We start from the raw sequence: 22,391 nt of genomic DNA, 5'->3' as shown, positions 1-22,391 counted from the left end.
TCTTGCTCAGGCGAGTCCCCCCTTCCGCCTAGGCGAGGGCACAAAACAGGAATGAGGACAACGCGGGGTCTCGCTTAGGCGAGACCCCTCTCGCCTGGGCGAGTTGTCTGCTCGCTCAAAATTAAAGAGCTGGCCGCCTGGGCGACCTTTGGCGAAAAAGGCTTGGGTGAGCCTCCGCCAGACTCGCTTAGGCGAGTCTGACTCGCCTGAGCGAGATTACCAGGTCTCGCCCTGGATTCACCTGCAATAGATACAATTTTCCCAACCCTTCCATCATACAAGATATCCCACGCACCACGAATAGCTATTTATCCATACAAAAATCCAGTAGGCTCAAACAGATCAAAGGCAACCCAAACAAAACAGATTAATGACAACTCAAACTCGAAACCCTAACTTCCCGTACCTGGAAAACAAGCTAGCGGGATGCTTCGACACGCACACAGGAAGCAAAACTGCCCTTAGAGTGGTCAGCAGCTGGAATGAACGGTAAAATAGAAGAAAGGGGCGGGTTATTACTAAACCCTAACGATAACAACAAACATAGACTACGAAAATATAAGCATGAGCTGAGAGGTGACTTACGTGAGTAGGAACTGAGTTTGAGCTAGCTCGAAGTGGACCTTAGGGCAAACCCTAGCAGAGGGTTCAGTGAGAGGGAAAGGGAGAGTGACGACTGCTGAACCTTCTGCAAGAGTGCAAAGTGAGGGTTAGGACAACCTGAAAGAGTTTTATCAATTGGGCCAACCCTAGGCCCAAACACAAGAGGACAACCCCTAACTTTAGGACAGAAATGGCCAGCCAACTTTGATGGGCCTGTTGCCATTTTGTTTTTTTATAAAAAAGGAGAGTATTGATGTTATAAAAAATCAAATAAAACAATCTATATCGAGACTAAAGAGTTAAAGGGTGTGATGGTCCTCTTGCGTAGCTCATATCTCTGTTAACTTCAAGTCGAATATATCAAAGGTAGCAATCAATTTGGATTGTTCTTATTCTCACAAGTTTATCTATCATTGATACTTTCGTGAATTAAAAAATATCTTTAAATTATTTTGAATATCAAGAGGATTTAATTATATTAATTAAGAATGATTTAAACTCATATGAATTTAATCATGTATAGAGAAATATGCAAGTTAAAAAAAATGATGTTTATAGAGAATTTAATTTTATATATGTTATGGTCCGGTAGTAATTTTGATAATGATTGACAAGTGTAACCAAAAAGCAATTTATTCCTGCATTTCTCTTTTTTTTTCCTGCACCCCAGAATTGTCTGAATACAAAAACTGTCCTTGTTATTGTTAGTGGTTGGTGGAAGTGATGGTGGCTAATGCTTATGGTTGTTGAGCAGAAAAGAGATTTTAAATTAATCTCACAAGTATGTTGAGGTTGAAAGTATAATTAACTCTTTTTATTGTGTTATAAAACATTATAATTATATTTTATATGCTAAAGAATATTTTATTATTAAGTTTACATCTATCTATATATTTTTTAAAATTAAAATTTTAAAAATGTAATTTAAATAAATATTTGCGCGAGTTTAAGATCTAGTAAATTATGGACATATATTTTTCCTAGTTCGATTTTTAAAATATGGATAATAATTATAAAATATAGTAAATTATGGGCCTGAAATTTTAAAGAGTCTTACGGGCTTCCATCATAGCCCATTCTGTTTTTGTTTTTTCTAAAACGAGCATTCTTTTACGACACAAAAATATGTGGGTTTTGGCCCATTCGTATCCTCGTCACAACACACGCTCCTTTCTTTATAATTGCTATTTCAACAAAACCCTAACTTCAAACCTTCGCTTCTCCTCTCATCACTTCGGCAGTCACAGAATCCTCGTAGCCGAAAATGGTGAGTTCCATTGACCTACCCTTTAACACTTTCTATCTACCTTGCGTGTTTCTGCATCTGGATTTTCTGGTTTTAATGAAAGAATGTTTTTTTTTTTCTGATCTTTGTTGCAGCCTTTCAAGAGGTACGTTGAGATTGGAAGGGTTGCTCAGATCAACTACGGCAAAGAGTATGGGAGGCTAGTGGTCATTGTCGACGTCATTGACCAGAACAGAGTATGTCCATTTTGTTTTTCTTTCTTTGATTTGGTGTTTTTTAGTTGAATTAGATTCATGGAGTGCGTGCCCTAGTGTTTGTTTTGGTTTCTTGTGACGTTTGGGGTAAAAGAAATCCCATTCTTTGATCTTGGTGTTGGTAAATTTCGGCATGAATTTCGTTGCTGGAATATTTGTTCTGATCCATGGTTTTATGTTTTTGGTTCTGTTGTGGCTGTTGGTTCTGCTTAGTTTTATGTTAATTGGGTCTCAAGGCTTTCGCTATTTGTACTTTAGAGCTTAAACTGAATTTAGGGTCTTGGTATCAATTTGGTATGCGATAATGCCAAAATCCGGTGAAGGAGTTAGTTAGAGTCGTTTACCCTGTTTGTTTGATGTATGATTTATTCTTTATTGTTTTATTTCTATAGTTTTTGTTAAGCCTATTTTTTCTTAATGGTATTTAAACTGGGTTATAGCACTAAAGGCTTTGTTGTGTATTGTATTTTTGTAGCATCAACTAAGTTTTGACTCTTTGTATCGATTTGGTTTTGTGATAATATATAATATATAATATCAAAGTCCTTTTAAGAGGAGTTAGAACAGCCAATCCTGCTGATAACTTTAATGTGTCAGTTTTAGTTGTATCATATAGGCTTTGTATGTTTGTGTTTGAGTAGCGTCAACTAAATGAAAAAATGTGCTCTTTTTTGAATTCTTTTTATCAATTTGGCATGCAATAGAATCAAATTTCATTAAGATTTAGAGTTGTACAAAGTTTTTATAAGTTTGATGTGCTATCTTCAGCTTTTAGGTATTTGATTTTGAAACATTAGCATAATTTTCTATCATCATTTTTTGATAGGCTCTTGTGGACGCTCCCGATATGGTGAGGTCCCAAGTGAACTTCAAGAGGCTGTCACTCACTGACATTAAGATTGATATCAAGAGGGTCCCAAAGAAGAAGGATCTCATTCAAGCCATGGAGGCTGCTGGTTGGTACACATTTTTTAGGACAAATTTTTATCACATTGAAAGCATTCCTTTTGTTGATGAGTTTGCTTCTTTGCTTAACAGATGTTAAGAACAGGTGGGAGAAAAGTTCATGGGGCAGAAAACTGATTGTGCAGAAGAGAAGAGCATCCCTCAATGACTTTGACAGGTTTAAGATTATGTTGGCAAAGATCAAGGTTAGTTTCACTAAACATGCCTATTCTCACTGTTTTGATTTTGGTATTGCTCCTTTAATAGTTTGTGAATTGGTTTTTATGTTTAAGAAAAACCAAGGGCCTGTTCTAGTTTGTTGACATATGATGGTGGTTAATTTAAAATTTGTTCTTTTTTTTTCAATTTGTGCAGAGGGCAGGAGTTGTTAGGCAAGAGCTTGCTAAGCTGAAAAAGACTGCTTAGGCCTCTAATTTCATGTGCAATTTCCAAATTTTGTTATGAATTTCTTTCGATTAGTTTACTTTTGTTACATGAGTTTTTATTATGTATCATTGACAGATTTCCTAGAAATGTTTATTTTGAGATCTTGTGTTACTAGTGGATTGATGCCAGTTCTCCCAATCTCATTGTTACAATATTTGGTTTGCCTCTTTTGGCCTTTTGTTTGCACTTTGATTATTGGTTTTCTGACAATTGATTAAAAAATCTTTTGGCTACAATGCAAATATGAGCAAGAATTGCTTTTTATTTTTCTTGTTAGGATTTTCATGTGATTGGATTTTTTTTTTATCTTCTGTATCGTTTTAAATTTTCATGTCTCTGTTTTCCTTGGTAATTAGATATTCATGATTGTGATACACCTATAATGAGCTTAGTAAAAATTAAGCTTGATTGATTCAGAATTATATTTTTTACCAAAATGTATCAATTTTTTAATATTTAATCTTACCAACCATCAAAGTAGAATAATGTTTTTTGCAAAAAAGTGGAGATTGGTTTATATTTCAAACGCCTTACTTCTCATTTTTGTTTTTTACAAGAAATGTTTTTTAAAAGTTTAATTTCATTACTTAATTCTTTAACAATAATACATTTTAATGTTATGTGTCAATTTACATTATTAATTAATAATTCTTTGAACATATATAGTAATTGTTATATGATTTGAATGTGATAAACTGAACTGATATCAAAAAGCAACTGCGCTCCGATTGAAAAGAATTTTATGTTACTCCAAGTTTTTTTGGTCTTTCTCGTGTCAGAATTTGTTTGTGTTTTTATAACTTTCTTCATATTATACTTAAGATATTTCTTTTAAGATATATTGATTTTATAAAGAGATTGAATTGAGTATTTAGACTTTTTCGTATAAGCATTAAACTCTTCAGCATAAATCGTCTGATGAGAAACGATAACACCATAAGATTATGCTGGTTTATTCTAAACTAAAAAAAAAAGTTCTTAAATATTTTTATAAAACCAACTAGGCCTTGTACACAAATAATAGAAAATAGTTATGAACGTTTTAATTTATACTCCAACTTGGGCTACGTCAAGTTACAGAAATCATTTTATTAGATAACTAAAATATAATATTATTTCTTCCCATCAAAACTATAAATATCTTTACATAAGACTTTCGATTAAACTTGTGCCGACTTACATAAGTTTGACAATTATTTTTAACAAATATTGATTTTTCTTTTTCAATTTTCAACTAATCTTTTTCGAGTCATTATTGCATGAATCACTTTTGTCTGAGTGAAAAATTATTAACAGTAGTAAAATAATTCTTAAAAATAACTCTATAAGTATGTGAGGTTGCATTTGTGGGGATCAACTAAGTAATTAACTCGAAAAAAAAAAGAAATGAATGAAATGGTTGCACCTAAAATAATAATTGAAAAATGGTACATAACTGGTATTCAAGTATGCATAGGTAGATATTAAAGTATATTGTTGTAAGTTTCTGAAAAAACATGAATATTGATGTACCACGTCATTCTAATTTCTAACACTCTGATTCAACACCACTGTTTTCATAATTAATATTTATTTCTGTTTTATCCTTTCATTTCTTTTTTTTTTCTATATTTGTATGGATGTAAGCTCTGTTAAGTTGTTAACTTTGGCAAGAATCATGGCACCAGACATGCAACCAGAAAAAATTAAATTAAATATACGTCTCTCTCTCAACTCAATTTTATAAGTAATAAAATGCATAAATTTGGTGGAAACTTTTAATTAATTCAACCCAATTGTCTCCTTTTCAGAGTCTTGTTTAGGACAATGGTTGAAAGGTTAAAAGAAAAATATACTAGAAATCATAATGATAATTTTTTTTTACCTATACTTAAAAAATGGTTAGCATTTTTGCTTTTAAGTTATATCTAAATCCTGAAAAAATGCAAGACAAAGAAACTACATGATGTTGAGGATAACTTAAAAAAAAATGAAATTATTCAAACTAGAATTTAAAATTAGACTCAATTGTTTTGTTTTGATAAGTTTTGAAAGAAAATATTTTAAATAATTATATTTTCTGGAGACAATACAAAAATCAGCTTTTACATAAAAAAGAAATGTATATGCATAGAGATGAAGGAGAAAAAAGTGTTAAAAATAATTTTTAAGTTTTTAATATCATAAAAAGTTTTTTTTTTTAATTTAACTTTTATCTCAAATGTATACCTAAAGTTAAAACCAAGTTTATAATCTTAAAACAACTTATACTAAAAACATTTCTTAAAATACAAGATATCTATAATTTTCTTGTTCTTACAAACTCATAAAAAATTGTCATTTAATGATCACTTAAATTTTTCATATAGGTATTGGTTTATTTGGATAAGTAAAAGTGAAAAGTAAGAATTATCTCAAAACTTTGACACAATTTGAATTTCAAACTTGTGCATGGGTAAAATCAAGATAATTATGAGAATCAGTTGCATTGTGCATTGAAAGTTGAGGTAAGGAGAGCACATCACAATGAATGTTGAATGGTTGCATCTAAGTAAAAGCATCAATGAATTAATGAATTAATGAAAAAAAAAGTAAAAGCATCAAACTAGTACTACTTCTTAGTATGCAATAAATTACTGATAGATGAACTTTTTTACTTGTGTTAAGGTTGTCAGATGCTAATTTTTGTTTCAGCAAATAAAGGAAACAAAGTGTATAAATCATAAAATTTTAAAGTTGAATAGTAATACCATCGTTTATCATTTTTGTTTGTTCACAGCAGGTCATTTTATATAAAGATTTTCATTCTTCTAAAATGAATAAATGTATAAGTGAAAGAAAGCATTGATTTATTCACTGATGATTTAAATTTGTTACACTTTTAAATGAGTTCTTTTAAGCTAATATTAAGGAGCAAAGGCAATATTTTCAGCTGGTTTTTTTTGTCTTATTGAAGCCCTTGTTTTTTGTTCTGGTTTAAAACTTCAGAAAGTAGAACAGATTGTTATTTCATATTCAAAGGTTTCTCCTAACAGATAATCAAAACCAATTAATTTTTTCAATAGAGCAGCTACTTCTACCTGACACAACACCTCTATTGAATATGCAACCACAGAGCCAAAAGAATAAATTGGGACATCTTTTTTTCCATCTGAAAATATTGATTTCACAGTATCTGATCAAGTCGTTATAGAAAGAAATATGGGAATAAGAGACTTCCATATCAAGCTTAAGGTATGTATGTATGTCCCTATTTCACTGTTCCATTCAGGTTCTTTGAAGTTCATCACAAATAATAGTTGTTCATGTTTGTTTTCATCATGCTGTTATTAAATCAGAATTGGGGTTTCAGCAGTGTTAATTCCTTTTTTATATTTAATGAATCTTTGCAAATAAGTGAGATGAAGCTCTAAACTTGATTGAAGAAACACAATCAAAAGTATCTCTGGTAAATGCTTGTTCAATGAATGAATAGTAACTGATAGCACTAATGCATCAGATTTCATAAGAACTACGCAGTTAAGTATGTTTGAACGCGAGTAGTATAAAGATGAATGACTTCCAGGGAAATCATCCTCTTTTGAGAACAAAAAAAATAATGAATAGTAAGTTATATGAATAAGCAATGTTTCCATTGACTTGAGCAGGCATTCAGGTTGAAACGTTTTTTCTTTGGAAGAAGGAGAAACAAATGGAGAGGAAACAAGCCTTCATGGATGATTCCAATATCACATGGACATCATGTGGTGGAGCATCATGTGATCAAAGGTGGTTCTGATGACTCAGAGTTTGATTCAGTTGTGATACAGAGGGAGCAGATGGATCACACAGAACTGTGGTATTTTGGAATCTTTGATGCTGTAGTTGGAGATGGAGTTACCAAGTATGTGCAATCCCATTTCTTTGGCAAGAAGCTCAAAGAGGTGACAAATCAATGTTATGTTAACTTCTCTCAGCTATACTCTGTACTTTTTGCTGAACCATAATAATAATAATGCTCATCAATAGCCATATATTCACCACCCTTGGTATATTCATTGTCAGAGAGGTAAAGAACAAAACTTTAATACACTGCTATGAATGTTTTACTGTTCTTCTTCTAACAAAATTGAAATTTCATCATGGTCAAAAGTGCATTAAAGTTGTCACATTTTTTCCATCAAATTTTTTTCATACATTTTACTGTCAAAATTTACAGTTTTCGTACATTCTACCTATTAAAGGATTGATGATAGCATATCACCAGAAAAGGTAAAACCATGTCATCACTCCCTGAGAAATTTCTGCAACCAGTAAAATGTGTGGAAAAAAACTGATAGTAATATGAGGAGATGTTTCTGCAACCAAGGATTGTTCTAAAAAGATTCCACAAATTCCCTATTTTCATCTATATTTCTGGCCTCTTCTGTTTTTCTGATGTTTCAATTACATGTTAGTGTCATATGAGGAGAAAAGGCAAAGAAACACTGAAGAGAGCTTACCTAGGTGTGAGAACAAAGATCAGAGAGGCACTGAAGCCAGAGGAGGAGATATGCAGAATAGGTTCAACATCAGTGATGGTGATAAATGGAGAAAAGCTTGTGATAGCCAACATGGGAGATTACAGAACTGTTTTGTGCAGAAATGGTGTCGCTTATCAGACAACTGGCAGATACAGTCCTTCAGCCAAGAGAAATTGGTATAGCAGACTCTTTTCAGGTATCAATCACTCTCATCTTTTTTTCATTATTACTTAAACATTAACCAGAGATAAGACAAATTAACTTACATATAAAAACATCACCTTTCAAACCGGTTTTGTAGATGGTATTTGAGTCATCCAAAATCTATCCTAGTAAAATTTATTCTCGGTTGGACTTACGCGTTATAAGAGCACTATCGAATCATTCATTTATTAATATCTATTCTCACTGTCAAGATACATATGTGTAGGCATCAAGAGGAATGTTAAAGATCTTACATCTCATTTTTTGTTTCTGTTTTTCATCCATTTGTTTTTGTTCACACATCTCATAATGAATGCTATGCATGTGCACAAAAAGTACGCATGATAGCTTGTGAATCAGGCAACACAACAGATACAAAGCATTCTAAAGGGTCAGAACTTGTGGTGGGAGGTGATAGAATCGATTCTGATACTGAATTTTTGATCCTAGCAAGCAATGGTATATGGGAGGTAACTAAGTCCCAGAATACTAAGTAACTTTTAATACTTGTTCATGAGAAAACAGTGGATCATGAATCTGAATATATGTTAGCAGGTGATGAAGAACCAAGAGGCTGTGAATCTGATAAGACACATAGAGGATCCACAAGAAGCAGCTGAGTGCTTGGCAAAGGAAGCTTTGATCAGAATGAGCAGAAGCAAAATTTCATGCTTAGTCATTCGCTTTGACTGATTCTTCACCTTCAGCTTTGTTGAATCTTGCCACCATAATTGGTGTTTCCTAGTTGCAGCAGTTGTAGCCAACAAACTCACTTATCAGACTTCAAGATTTGGATACAGAACTTGATGAGTTCAAACACCTAGTAATGACCAACATGGTGATGACAAAATTAAGTTTTTTTTTTTTTTTTCTGTAATTCCTAAGTGATTTGCACTAATGTTCACAAAGGTTGTTCATTTCTTTTTCTATCACTGATATTTTTTTTTCTCTGAGCTAGCTTGGTTTACATTGCTATTGTACGAGTCTCGTTCAATATGACTTTTAAGTTTTCACAAAAAATATGAATCATACAACCATTAATAGATTATAATATCACAAAAATTGCTTCTTGGGTACCACTTCAAAGTTACGTTTTTTTTTCTCCATTTTGATGATCTAAATATGAATTAATTAATTCATGATTTATATTTACAATTCTCATTTCTCATACTAATCAACAAACTACATTAACATGGTATTAAGTTTCCTTAATTTTTTTTTTCTTCGTACTTTTATTTTACCCCTAAATTAATCCTTCAAATATTTAAAAACATTAAACACATATTTAATTGTTCATCGTATTAATTCCTTTATTGTTTCACAAATATTGAACTATAGATTATTTTAAAGAAGACTATTGTAAACACTAAAAATTAGGAAAATTTCTTACATTACCATCAAACCTAAGGAATGTCTAACATAATTTTTGTATGTACATTGATATTTTGACATCATTCTTTTTTTTATTATCATTTGACATTACTTCTCACAATTATTTACTTTCTCTTTCTTCTAAAAATATAAAAGTTAACTTTAAGATTATTTTTTCGTTGATACAAGTTATCAAATGATCGTCAAATGGTGTCAATTAACCATTTTCTTTTTTTATAGTTTTTGTTAGGCAAAATTTATTAACTTGACACATGTTTTGAGTTCTCCTATGTTTATCTAGGTGACAAAACCTCGTTCTTTGTGCATTGTGTTACATAGATTGTTTATTATGTTACGAGTTGAATTGAAGTTTAATATGCTACTAGATTGCTTATTGTTCACAATCAAAGGATGCCAAGTTACAACATCTACCACCAACCCCACATATAGCATAAGACCACTACAACTTAAAGCAAACATTTAATGTCCCTTCTTTAATATTGACCAAATTGTGTGCCTTTTATTTAATATTGTTGTTATTTCGTTAACTAATTACTTGATGGAATTTGTTGATAGGCCTTTGAAAGTAATTAAATAATTTAATTGGAATATACTATAATACATATAAATTATTTTCACAATACTACTTTGCTTGACTTTCATTCCCATGGTATATTTCAAATTATCAACATAGTCCAAGTATTAACCCTCACTCCCACTTCTATTATTTTCTTATATAATTTAAATTTTGAAAAATGTTTTCAAATTATATCTTAACTAAACCATGGTACTTCATAGTTTCCATAAGAGAAGCAGTCCTAAATATCATGTTCATGAAAATGTAATTACATTCTATATAATTAATAATGTCACGATCATCAAGATTGCAAAAGAGTCAAGACCCATTTATTTTATAGTTGAATAAAATTAATTGAGTAAATGAAATTGTTTCGGGTATAGGGACCAAGAGCCTACTAAGAACCTCTCCGATCTTACTCCTCTTCTTGAAATTTCCTCTTCTCACAACTGCAATAACTTCCTCTCCAAGAAATCCGCTTCCTCGCTCGATCGGTCGAACAGACGATCGGGTACCTGTCTAAAAGGTTCCGATGCTTAAGTAAGATGATGAACCGATCGGTGTATAAGTGTAATTGTCGTAATAAATGCGAATTTAAGATCCTCACCAACCTACCTTTGGGCCCTATTTATAATTTCCGGTGTGGGCCTGTGATTAGGATTCCTTAATCACGGCCCAATGATCCTCTAATCAAGATTACTGACTTGTTTAACGTTAATTAATCCAATTGACTGGTGTCATTTGGCCGTTCAACCGATGGTCGCTTGACTAAGCTGGTTATCTTCTGATTTTAACAAGTGAATAATTCATCTTTATAACTGATCGACCGATGGTCATATATAAAGCGCTACGCGAATCACTTAGGAGACTGATCGACCGATCGACCTGGTGGCTGATCAAACGATTGTTCTTTATAAGTTAAGGCGCTGTTCGTGTGGGACCGAACGACCGATGGTCCTTTGTGGAGTAATGTGTAATTAATATATAGGTCGATCGACCAATAGTCCCTTACGATATAATACATGGTTCATTTGTGAGACCGATTGACCGATGGTTCCTTACGATATAATATGTGGTTCATTTGTGAGGCCGATTGACCGATGGATCCTTACGATATAATATGAGGTTCGTTTGCGAGACCGATCGACCGATGGTCCCTTACGTTATAATATGTGGTTCGTTTGCGAGACCGATCGACCGATGGTCCCTTACGTTATAATACGTAGTTCGTTTGCGAGACCGATCGACCGATGGTCCCTTACGTTATAATACGTGGTTCATTTGTGAGACCGATTGACCGATGGTCCTATACAGTTCATCCGTGAGGCCGTTCGACCGGTGGATATGTTTTATATGCGAGCCCTCCCAGCCTTGTTCGATGGTCCGATGGGGCATACAGTACAGAAATGTATCTCAAAATTAATGCCACCAATAAATTTACATTGAGATGTTTGTTTTTCATGGAAAAATAAAATAACTGATATTTCCTGTTGTCAAAAATAAATAGGGACATAATTTACATCACCACATGCTGAACCAAGATCCTTAAGGATTCAGAATCAATTTCCCCATTTAGATTTCCAAATAATTTGTCGAGGTTTTGAAACTCAAGAACTGTGTCAAAAGGAGGGCCTAAAATTGCTTTTGGTTAACAGACACACTCCAACAGCAAAATAATCTCAGCTAAGAAAAATATAAAACAAAAAAAAAAAGATAAAAATGGAAAGAATCAAGTAAATGGTCACTGCCACAACCGCAAGTAACAGCATAAATTCTGTCAAGACATCATTATCTTTTTTCCTTTGTTGCTTCGAAAGGGTGATAACAAGGAGAAAGAGCGAGAAGCTGCATAAGAATGATGTGTTCATCAAATATTAATTTGAATCTAGATAAGATGAAGCAAGAGTTCTTTCAAAGTCACTTACACTTTTGAGGAGTTGCACTTTGGGGAGTTTCATCTCGAGAGATCAAATTCCTCAGTGTATGAACTACGACAGCATAGAAAATACCAATATGATGTATATTAGTCATCTTTCAAATTGTCACATGGCACTCATATTTACAAGGCAAGCATCACAAGGAGAAAAAAATAACATAAGCTGGTTAAAGAAAATAAAAGAAAACAGTTTGGGAACTGTTGTGTTTTCCTTTTTATCTTGGGTTAATATATTTTCATTTGTTTCAGCGATTTCAAGAACAATGGAACTGATGAGAACAATTAAATGATGCTTCATATGCAAGTTCTTAAAAATTGAACACAACAGCTAAAATGGGTCATTATGTAATTATTGAGAAAGCAACTCATCTTTGAATGTTTAGTGAGCAGATAGGAGAGTGTGTCTGTGTTGAGTTTTGTGGGAGGGAGGTTCCTAAACTCATTTAGGTGCTGTCAGCTTTCAACTTCACAGTTTAGTTCTTAAAAGACACATTAAAGTTGTGTTTGATAATTTTAGATTTTAAGTTTCAACAAACTTACAGGAACTCAAGGTTTTGAGTGTTGTGTGTTGTGTGGATCATGGTATCAATAAAGTGCTGTAGAAATGTACTTCGTAAAATATACTATAGTAATATGCTGGTTTCTGTTTGAATCATGCTACCTTCATTGGGGGAACCATTCTTTCCAATCTCATTTGCTTCAGAGTCATCAATACTGTTGCGACCAGCAGCAGGTGGCGAGTCATGGTTCTTTCTTCCAAATTTTAACAGCCGTTTCAACCCCTTAGATGATTCCTTTACCTGAGGCTTCTCAATCACCTCCGGAATCTTTTCAAGAGTTGAATTTCTGGAATCAGACACTCGTGATCTAAAAGTCTCCGTACCAATTGATGCACTGTCAAAGCTTGCAGAAGGTGCTTTACCGTACTCAGAGCTTTGTGTACTACAATCTTCTAAAGAAGAAACTCGAACATGAGGGGAATGATATGTTTTATCTGTAATATGAATGCTAGACGATTTTGTAGGCTCTTTCTCCATATCATTCAATGTAACCTGATTTTGGAAGAAAATACATTGTATAAGAAGATCTTTCATGCATGGAGAATTCAGATAAACATCTAGTGCACAGACATGTAAGCAACAGGTCAAACTAGAATTTCCTTGACCTTACAGTTACATGCCTAAAATAACACATCACTCCTCAAATTAATTATCAAATACCAGCATGATAATTGAACATAGACTTATCTTCCCCTACAGAATATCTGAAAATCATATGTAAGAATTTAAGGAAAAGCAAAATTCTCAACTTTGTACCTGCTTGTTATGTTGTTACTATTCACAATTAACAATTAGGATGTAAGTAGGTCATACATGTTAGCACTTCGCCATTTATGAATGTTCTGTCTGTCTGGCAGAGTATGATCTTTGAGATAAATTAACAGTAATGCAATCAACTTAGCCTTCCAGTAGCATGTTATCATGTGTGAGGCTTGAAACTGCAGGCTAATATGTTTCCTACAATTTATACTTGGAGAGTGCAGGCATGTATTGCCTACTTTACATCATCATGTTCACATTTATTTTCTTTCATGCATACTGATTACAACAGTTAACTATTATTAAATTTATGAAAACACACCTTGGATGATCCAGGTTTCACATGTGATTTTTTGTCTGAGGCTTCTGTATCTACCGAAACTGATGTTTGAAGAGCAACATAACTTGGCACTGTTTCAGTTTTCACCATTACTCTATCAGTCTCATACTGACCCTTCAGTATCCTTGTTTTTGATTTTGCCTTGCCATCATTACTATTGGGAGCACAAGGTTTTTCACGTTCGAGCATTACAACGGTCTTCTCAATAATAGGATTGTCATCTTCATCGTCGAAAGGTGAGATTTCAAATTCATTTTTCTTCAGCAAGGTGCCTTCTAAATTCAAAGAGTTGTTAATATTCAGTTTCTGTGTCCTCTCTTTAACTGACGATCCAGTTTGGACAATGTCACTTGCTTTAGATGTTCCCATTCTTAGTTCAGGGAGAGTTGTAGTCTTGCTTTTATCATGATTCACAATAGCTGAAATCTTTCTGATATCAGTCTCATTAGTTGCTTTAGTAATTGAACTTGTCCTAGCACCTCTTGGTTTGACAGATATTGACGAAGTATGACGAATTGTACTCGTTTTAGGTTCTGACAATCTTCTAATTCTAGCCATTGACGCCTTAGTATCAGTGGTACCATCACCCTTCTCTCGCTTGGATTCAGGCAGAGAAGGCGCTGATCGACTTAACTTGTTTGTATTCAATCTGCCGGTTTTGGGGGCTTTGGAAGAATCATTGGATCCAACAGAAGCTGTTCTGATTGGAAATCTTTGGAAGGGTGAGGATGAACATGGCTCTGAATCACTAAATTTAGAGCCTTTATAAGAACTAGGTGAAAGCTTCGCAGGAATCTGTTTCTTTGTTTGCTGTGGTGGCGTGGATGACTTGGTAGCCATTGAATTACTCTTGGCAGCAATTCTCCTTTGCCTCTCCATCTTTAAAGCATTGAGGCGTCTTACCTCTTCCTCTTCCTGGTTATTATCATAAATAAGAAAGAAGAAATAAATAGATTTGAGAAGCTGATGAACAACCTGGAAAACATGAATCTCTCACTAATCTAAATTTAAACATACTAAAGCAATGTACTTCAATTGTATGTTAAACATGTGCAATACAAACATGAAACGGTAGTTTTAGTAGTTAGGGGTATATAGATTACCTTCTCTTTCTTCATTTTCTGGAGATCAGCTTTGTAGTTTCGTAGTCTTTCAGCACGTGCTCGTGCTTCATCCAATGGACTCGGTTTATTAGTCTTTCCTCTCCTTACTGGCCCAATAGTCTTTTTTAGATCAGAACTATTTGGAGTAGGTTTTGATTTCGGATCTTTGTCCATCATCTTGGATCTTGGTTTCAGACCTTTGTTCTTTTTATCTTGCAAAGCACCACCACCTATCTGAGCCTGCATTTCATAGTCTAAGGCACGATCATAATCCCTTGACCCCTTTTCTACTCGTCGTTCAGGCATCAAACTCAATTCATCTGGTTGATAATTGGAATTATTCTCTTCCTTCTTGTGTACCTTTGGGAACTCTGAGTCCATATCAATAGCATTTCTCTCTAGATTTCCTGAATCATTGACTCTCACTACATAGGAGTCATCGTTCATATCATGAAATAACTTCCTTTCCAATTTATTGCTTGAATAACCTAGTCCATTAACAAAATCATCATTTGCCCCCCTTCTATAACCAATCCTTCCATCTATTTCTAAAGACTGCATAGCATCCACGGACCTACCATTAACCGACTGTCCCGAGCTTCTTGATAACAAGAAACCATCATTAGATGATGACCTAGGCATATGGGTCAATCCATTACTAATTCTCTGCATGGCTAAGGCTTCACCAGCTTGAACTTCATGCATATTCCGCTCAGTAAAATCTATAGGATCATTCCCTGCAATACGTTTTCTTCTTCTCACTTCATCAAACTTGTCTTGGTCAACGGCATGCCTATCTTCATCTACGCCTCGCAGTAAACAATTTTGGAATGCTAGCCACTGTCCTCCATCAGCATCTTTCCCAGAGTCTGTTACTTCCTTATCAGATAAATTCAGCCTTTTGAAGGATTTGTCACTGGACCCTCTTCTTTTTGATGTCTTAACAGATTCCTGAACCTCTTTATCTTCATCAGTTTCAGAAGAATAATCTGAACATGATCCACTTCCAGAAGATCGTTCTGTCTTTGTTATGTAGTTGATGTTCCGAATGACCACCATACCAGATCTGTGTCTGCCTGATCGCCCAGCCTTCTTTCGTCGTTCTCCAGTCAGTGAACCCTCCCTTTCCATAGCCATTTCATCCGGAGTTTCAGATTCAGTATACTGTCCATTATCCATGGAATGCCTTCTATGTCCCACATTTGGACTAGCATTTAGTCTGGATTCCTCCATAGGTGAGGAAACTGGCTGCACAAATGGGCTGTTGCCAGAATAACTCTGATAGTAGGGTATCCCTTGCACTGGATAAGTATGAAACATTGGTAAAGCACCTGGGGGAGAATGAACAGGCCAAGAGGAGAAGCCACTGTTTGGAAAATGACCTTGAACATTATCTTGGTAACCTGCAGTTGGTTGTCTGTCTGCTGAACACACATCAATAAATTTGTAAACAATAATGTTAGTACATTTAGGGAGAGAAAAAATAGAAATCAGGAACTTTACTAATTTTCTCATATCTAGAACTGTTGGCAGTTAGTCAGCACTACATATTTGATTCAATAAAATCCTAGTTAGCCAAATTGAAAATCCCACATTTGTTCTATTACTAGTCCACTCAAGAAACCCATAATAGTAATCCCTTCCCTGACCTCTAAGACAAAACAGTGCATGAATACGAAGTCCAAGGTGTGCTGAAGATGTTAGGTACCTGAATTAGTTTTCCCGTTACTTTCTGAGTCCAACTCAGCATGGGATGTAGTAACCATATTAGAAATCACTATGCCAGAAGCATTAATTGCACAGGTGCCAGCACGATTGGGTGTGACTTCGGCAGCTTCAATTTCAAGCCATTGGCCACTTTCATGCTTTCTTTTCCATAGAGATATAAAATTTCTACACCCATCCCTGAAATGCAACAAAATTAGAATCAGAAAGATCATCCAGAAATCAAACACACATACACATACAGACATATATGTGTGTGTGCTATCAGCCAATTGGCCAAGTATCCAAAATCTCACTAGTAAAAATAGTTAAGAAAGTTAATTATTCTTACAACAAGCGTGATGCTTCAAAGCATTCGGCAAATGACATCAAAGCTGGCATGTAGTCAATGTCAAAACCAGCAGCAGCAGCACGTGCAAATGCCATTCCTTGCTCTTTCTGCAGCACAGATTTACGTGTCTCCAGGACTTTCAAAAGCTGAACTCTAAAACAATACATACAAAAGGGAATACAGTAGGAAAGACGTTAGCAAACAATTTTGCAGTGTAATAAAGTTCAATGAATAGATAGAACAACACTTGAAGTAGTACCACTTATACATAATGCACACCACATAATCAGGTCTCAATGTTAGCTTAATTTTATAACAAAAATTCACTAAGTGTCACTTCATTCACCATAAGTTGAGAATAGTCTCTTGAAATTAGCCCATTAAATTCAACAAGGAGGAGTCTTTATGCTGAATTGTGAAGAAACTCAGAGGAAAAGTTAGTGTGGAAGCTCAATCCCAAAAAAAGAGAGAAATTTCTTATGTTTGCCAGAGAAGAAGTTGGAACTAATAGTATCCACAAAGATCAGACATCACCTGAAGATTTCTATATAGCATATTACCTAGTCAGTATATTCATAACTCTAGGAGAATGGTAGTGATGTAAATTTTACAATAGAATTTATCAGAATAATCTACTAGAAAATCGTTAGTTTTATATGGCAATACAAGAAAAATAAACAAGGGTAGAACTTAGTCAATAAGAAATCATTTGTTTCCAACTGCAATTCATGCATTAACAAATGTTACAAATCCCAAGTACAATAAGGAAAATAAGCAAGATTTAATTCAAAATGGCAATGTAGAAACAACTGTTACAAAAATTTAATTTATCATATATTTATGGAATAAACCTTCTACATTCTGACAATTTAAAAGAAGCCGATATTTTCTTAAAAAAAAAAATTCACTGACTACGATGTGCATATATTGTTATTTATGAATAAACTGGTGGAGAGGGTACTGGGTAACGGATTATCCTCAAAGGGTCAAAAAAGAGATGGTGAAACTGGCATAAGAGCCTTACAAGTCCTTTCCTTCTTTACTCAGAATTATCGGTTCCATATCCTCTGTGATGAATAATAAATATGTCCAAACTAAAAAGAAGCTCTATCTGATTCATAATTGTTTCTAAAAGTAAACTGCAATACCAGTTTGTTCTATCTGCTCCGACCATAATACAAATCTCTTTTGAGTGATATCCAGGTAATAGGCACTTAAAGCATTTTATATTAATCAGATGCAATCATCAACTAAAGTTTCCTACTGATGGATGACCATAGAAAGAAGAAAAAAAGTAATGTTTAGAACGTACTTTGAGTTTCCTTCTGATTTGGTGCCTCCATTTGTATCAAGTGGCTGTGTATCAGACTGGTACAAATCCACACAAACAGATAAGAAAATAATAAATCTATATAAGATTAGGGTATTCAAGACTTTCCTAACCTTGTAAAGTACAATAGTTTTTTCCTCATTTGTATCCTGTTGAGTGTTCCTGCCTGAGCAAAGCCAACAGATCTTCTTAGTTACACACAATTATAAATTTCAGCAATGCTTTATATACATCCAAATTTGTTGAATACTAGCTATAGTTTCAAAGGATAATCATATAAAATACATGTACCTGTTCTTTCAAAATTACCTTCAGTGCTTTCCGCATGTTTTATTTGGTTTTCTTCTACCTACAGATATACAAGTTAATTTAAACAGACCTTTAATTGCTGCCATTGAATATAAAAATTGCTAGATATTTACTTACAAAGCTCATCCCTACAGAATTATTTCCTTGAATTGCAATTGCCTCTTCAATTTGTGCAATTTCGGATTCTAAAGTATATACACGCTCCAATATCTCTGGAGTGCTCACAAAGCGAACAAACCTAAAGAAGTAGAGGAAATTAGTCCAGCATGCAAATCTATGTGAAATTAGATGTCACCTAGAATCATTTGTAAGAGGACAACTTTGAGCTCATTAGAGTTACAATTTATTTAGTCTATGTGTTTAACTTTCAAAGGAATCCCATGTTAGGAACAAGGCAATAAAAGAAAGAAAGGGGTACTCGATAGTTTAGCTCGAGAGAGAAGTACTAATGTGAAAGGACTCACACTTAAGGGGGAGATTGTTGGGAATCCAAGTGTGAGTCTAAGTTCCACATTGAGTAAAATTGAGAAAGTTGAGCATCATATAAAGATGAAGACCCATAAATCCATCACCTTAAGGTTTTGGATTAAGAGTGGTGTCAATTCTTTATGTGTGTGTTGAGCTCATGTCTCATTGGTGTTAAATCTTCTCAGTCATCCTCTCTCGAAAGACCCAACATCCTGGTACTTCCCTCTACTTTCGAAAGAGTAAGAACACAAAATATAAATGGAATTTTGGAATACGTATTACATGAAAAACAGGACTTCCAAAACAGCATACTAGATCCATGTTGAGTTGAGTACTGGAAGAAATGATAACCTTGAATAAGCATAGACTGATCAGTTACAACTCAGATTCAAACATACATTGATAAGAATAATTAACAAAAAAATACTATGATAACATGCCACACCTTTCAATTGTTCCCTTGGTAAACCATGAGGCATCACTGTCAAGCCCAGGCACAAGAACAATTGAATAACCACCCTTTGCTATTTGATCTTGAGCTGACTTCAAGTGGGATAGAAATGGATTGAGCAACCCTGATGCAACTTTCTCCTTCTTTCCATTCACAGTTATAACCAAGTCAAATCTGAATTACAGATGAGGATAAAAAAGCAAAGCAAAAAGTCAGGCAACTGATATCCACAATCATGTTACCAAAAGAGTGATTCTTACAATCATTGTTTTGAATGAACTATTTGCATAGATCAATTAGTGACCTACTACTCTTACACAAACTTTTCCGTGAAATATCTTCTATGAACCATGTATTCGATCAACCAAAAAATCACTAGCAAAAACTACATACACTAATCCCCTACCACCCGTCAACCCATAACAGCAATTTTGATCACATGACAATTTAAACAAAAGAAACTGCAGAGACATCAGCTACAACATTTGAAAAATAAGGGCAAGACAACACTCCAGTTGCAGAAATCAAAAAAGGTAAAACTGAACTGAATCCATGAGACTGTTAAACTAAGTATAGTCCTCTAAATTATTATTGCTTCTAAAAAAGGTAATCAACTAGCCATCTGCGTTTTAATTCATCTTATTAGGACTATCAAATATCACAAGTGCAGAAAAGAAAACACAAAAATAAACAAACGTATTAAGATTGTCATATACCCCATACACTTGAAAAAACACAACCAACAAACTTATTCATTGGTTCTTGCTCTCTATTTAGGGTGAGAAATATAAAACTACAACAATAAAATGGTAAAAAATATTGATGAATGGGGTAACACTACTGGGACTATCAAATACCCCAAGTGCTTAAAAAAAACACAAAACCAACAAACTTATTCCCGGTAGTTCTTGTTTCCTATTTAGGGTGGGTGAGAAATGGCACAAAAAGGTAAAAGAAAAAAACACAATAAGATGGTAAAGTATATTGATGAATGGGGTAACAGTATTGTTACCTGGTTCTAGTCGGTGTGAGCTGAAACATAACTGAATCCAACCTTGTAGAGGAGCTCATTGTGAGAGACCAAAACCAAACCAGAAACTGGGTTTTGCTTTCTCGGGGATCACGCACGAGACTCTAAAGTGAGGCTAAGCTCACATACCCAAAAAGGAAAAAGCAAAGTTCCAAAGTGGGGTTAGACTTTGGTGACTCAAAAAGGCAAGCTTTGCTTGAAAAAACAGGCTTCACGGCCCAAAAGAGAAAAAAGGGTAAGTTGCAATGAATGCTTAGAAACCGAGTTCAGAAGACGAGCTTCAATGGCTTCCAAAGACAGGTGAGTGCTTTGAGACAGGATCCAACGTTGTTGTTCTTAGGATACCAACTCATCGAAGGAAGAAGGACCATCATTCTTCTTTGAATATCACAAGCAAGGGTGCATTTTTTGGAATTGTGGAAAAAAATGAGGGCAAAACCGGGATTTCAAGCAACATTGACAAACGGCAACATAGTGACGCTATCAAACACATACTTGTCTTTCGAAACCGATGCTACTTAGATGAAATTACCGTATTGGCCTCAAAAAGTTTTTTTTACACTGTTTTTTCCTTACAGAGGACCGTTGAAGTTGAATTGACGACACCCTGTTAAGTGACATCATTCACTTGTTCATTGTTCGGTTACAGTTGCAAAATTTATGATAAATGTATTTTTTCCATCTAATATATATAGAATTATCTTTTATGATTACTTTAAAACAAATATTTTAGTTGTTGTTACTTTGTTTTAATTTTACAATTTTTAAAATTTTGTAAAATAAAAAATAATCTTTTTAAGAATAATTCTATGACTAAAGTATATTTGATTTTTGTTCTATTCAATGAAAAAAAAAAATTAGAGTATGCCTTGATACACATTGAAAATCTATACAAATTCAACCTTTTAATCTCAAAACTTAAAAATGTGTGGAGGTGTGTAAAAGTTACATGCAAAATATTCCATGTATCAGAAAGTTTATCTTTTATCATAAAGGAAAATGTTTATACGAATTAAAATTATTTTAATTCAAAATCAAATTCGAACTTAGATTCAAATATTAACATATTTGATTCAATTGTACATTGTAAATTCAAACATGTAAAATATCCCGTATTTTTCCAAAAAATAGCATATAATATCTCGATATGAGATTAAATATATGATTATTTATCTAAACTTACATTGATTAATATCTCAACATTACTTTAAGTATATTATCCAAATTGAATTTAAATATGCACTAAATTCAGTATGAAGTTTTAAAGTCACAATTGCGTTTATATAGCTTGTGTTTACAAAATGTAATAGACTTATACACTATACAAACATAATAGGTAATAATTAAGTATTCTAACTCTTTTATTCTGAACTATTAATTATATCATTTAAAGTGAACTAATTTAGTTAGAGCAAGTTCTGATAGATCTAATTACACTTTGAAGATCTCACTTCATTGCTGAATTGCTTAACTTTCTTATTTAATGATTCAAAAATTGTTTTAACACATGTGGTTATGTGTTTTTCAATATTAATTATGGATATTGAATGTGTTCAATAATAATAAAATTTGTGGATAAGAACTTAAGAAATTATAGACATTTTCACTTGCTATTTGACATGAATGTTTGTTCACTTTGCTTAAGTTTATAATTATGGTGTAATAGTTTAGCAAATTACTCCATTCTTTTACATGTTCTTATTTATACACCAAATCATATTTCTATTTTTGTAGAAATTTTAAGAAAATAATTTCCTACTGTGATTTTACTGTTGTTTTACTCATTTGAGATAATTATATAATAGTTGGAGATAAGATAAGATAAATAAAAAAATTATTAAAAAATAGAAAAGAAACAAATATCGTAATACAATAATTCACTTGCATTCGTTGTATGGTATGAATATGATGTGTTGTGTCT

At 33.6% G+C, this 22,391-nt stretch overlaps 3 protein-coding genes across 9 annotated transcripts; 2 read left to right on the top strand and 1 right to left on the bottom strand.

Moving 5' to 3' along the window:
* Positions 1 to 1,730: 1,730 nt before the first annotated feature.
* Positions 1,731 to 3,633, top strand: LOC114189991 (large ribosomal subunit protein eL14-like). The gene is made up of 5 exons (XM_028078725.2): positions 1,731 to 1,870; positions 1,984 to 2,085; positions 2,930 to 3,059; positions 3,142 to 3,254; positions 3,424 to 3,633. Exons 1-5 carry the CDS (start codon positions 1,868 to 1,870, stop codon positions 3,472 to 3,474), a joined length of 399 nt encoding a protein of 132 aa, XP_027934526.1. The 5' UTR covers positions 1,731 to 1,867; the 3' UTR covers positions 3,475 to 3,633.
* Positions 3,634 to 6,473: 2,840 nt separating this feature from the next.
* On the top strand, positions 6,474 to 9,137 carry LOC114192245 (putative protein phosphatase 2C-like protein 44). The gene is made up of 5 exons (XM_028081904.2): positions 6,474 to 6,708; positions 7,122 to 7,397; positions 7,911 to 8,172; positions 8,517 to 8,650; positions 8,736 to 9,137. The coding sequence occupies exons 1-5, from the start codon at positions 6,676 to 6,678 to the stop codon at positions 8,871 to 8,873; spliced, it is 843 nt and encodes a 280-aa protein (XP_027937705.1). The 5' UTR covers positions 6,474 to 6,675; the 3' UTR covers positions 8,874 to 9,137.
* Positions 9,138 to 11,657: 2,520 nt separating this feature from the next.
* LOC114191604 (uncharacterized) lies at positions 11,658 to 20,854 on the bottom strand. 7 transcript variants are annotated; one of them, XM_028080880.2, is made up of 13 exons: positions 20,453 to 20,853; positions 19,435 to 19,614; positions 18,639 to 18,759; positions 18,504 to 18,561; positions 18,326 to 18,378; positions 18,195 to 18,250; positions 16,883 to 17,035; positions 16,535 to 16,731; positions 14,827 to 16,250; positions 13,706 to 14,638; positions 12,726 to 13,116; positions 12,054 to 12,116; positions 11,658 to 11,973 (listed from the first exon to the last, which is right to left on the bottom strand). In XM_028080880.2, the coding sequence occupies exons 1-13, from the start codon at positions 20,509 to 20,511 to the stop codon at positions 11,906 to 11,908; spliced, it is 3,756 nt and encodes a 1,251-aa protein (XP_027936681.1). In that variant the 5' UTR covers positions 20,512 to 20,853; the 3' UTR covers positions 11,658 to 11,905. The 7 variants fall into 7 exon arrangements, with proteins under 7 accessions (XP_027936681.1, XP_027936682.1, XP_027936683.1 ...); XM_028080881.2 differs by having other exon boundaries at positions 18,522 to 18,561; XM_028080882.2 differs by lacking the exon at positions 20,453 to 20,853 and adding an exon at positions 19,272 to 19,340.
* Positions 20,855 to 22,391: the final 1,537 nt, after the last annotated feature.

Source organism: Vigna unguiculata, chromosome 7, assembly GCF_037176805.1.
Source record: "Vigna unguiculata cultivar grain cowpea cultivar isolate G323 ecotype 2 chromosome 7, ASM3717680v1, whole genome shotgun sequence".
Taxonomy (NCBI): Eukaryota; Viridiplantae; Streptophyta; class Magnoliopsida; order Fabales; family Fabaceae; genus Vigna; species Vigna unguiculata.
The sequence above is the reverse complement of the archived record's forward strand: the minus strand, read 5'-3'. Positions and strand labels throughout refer to the sequence as shown.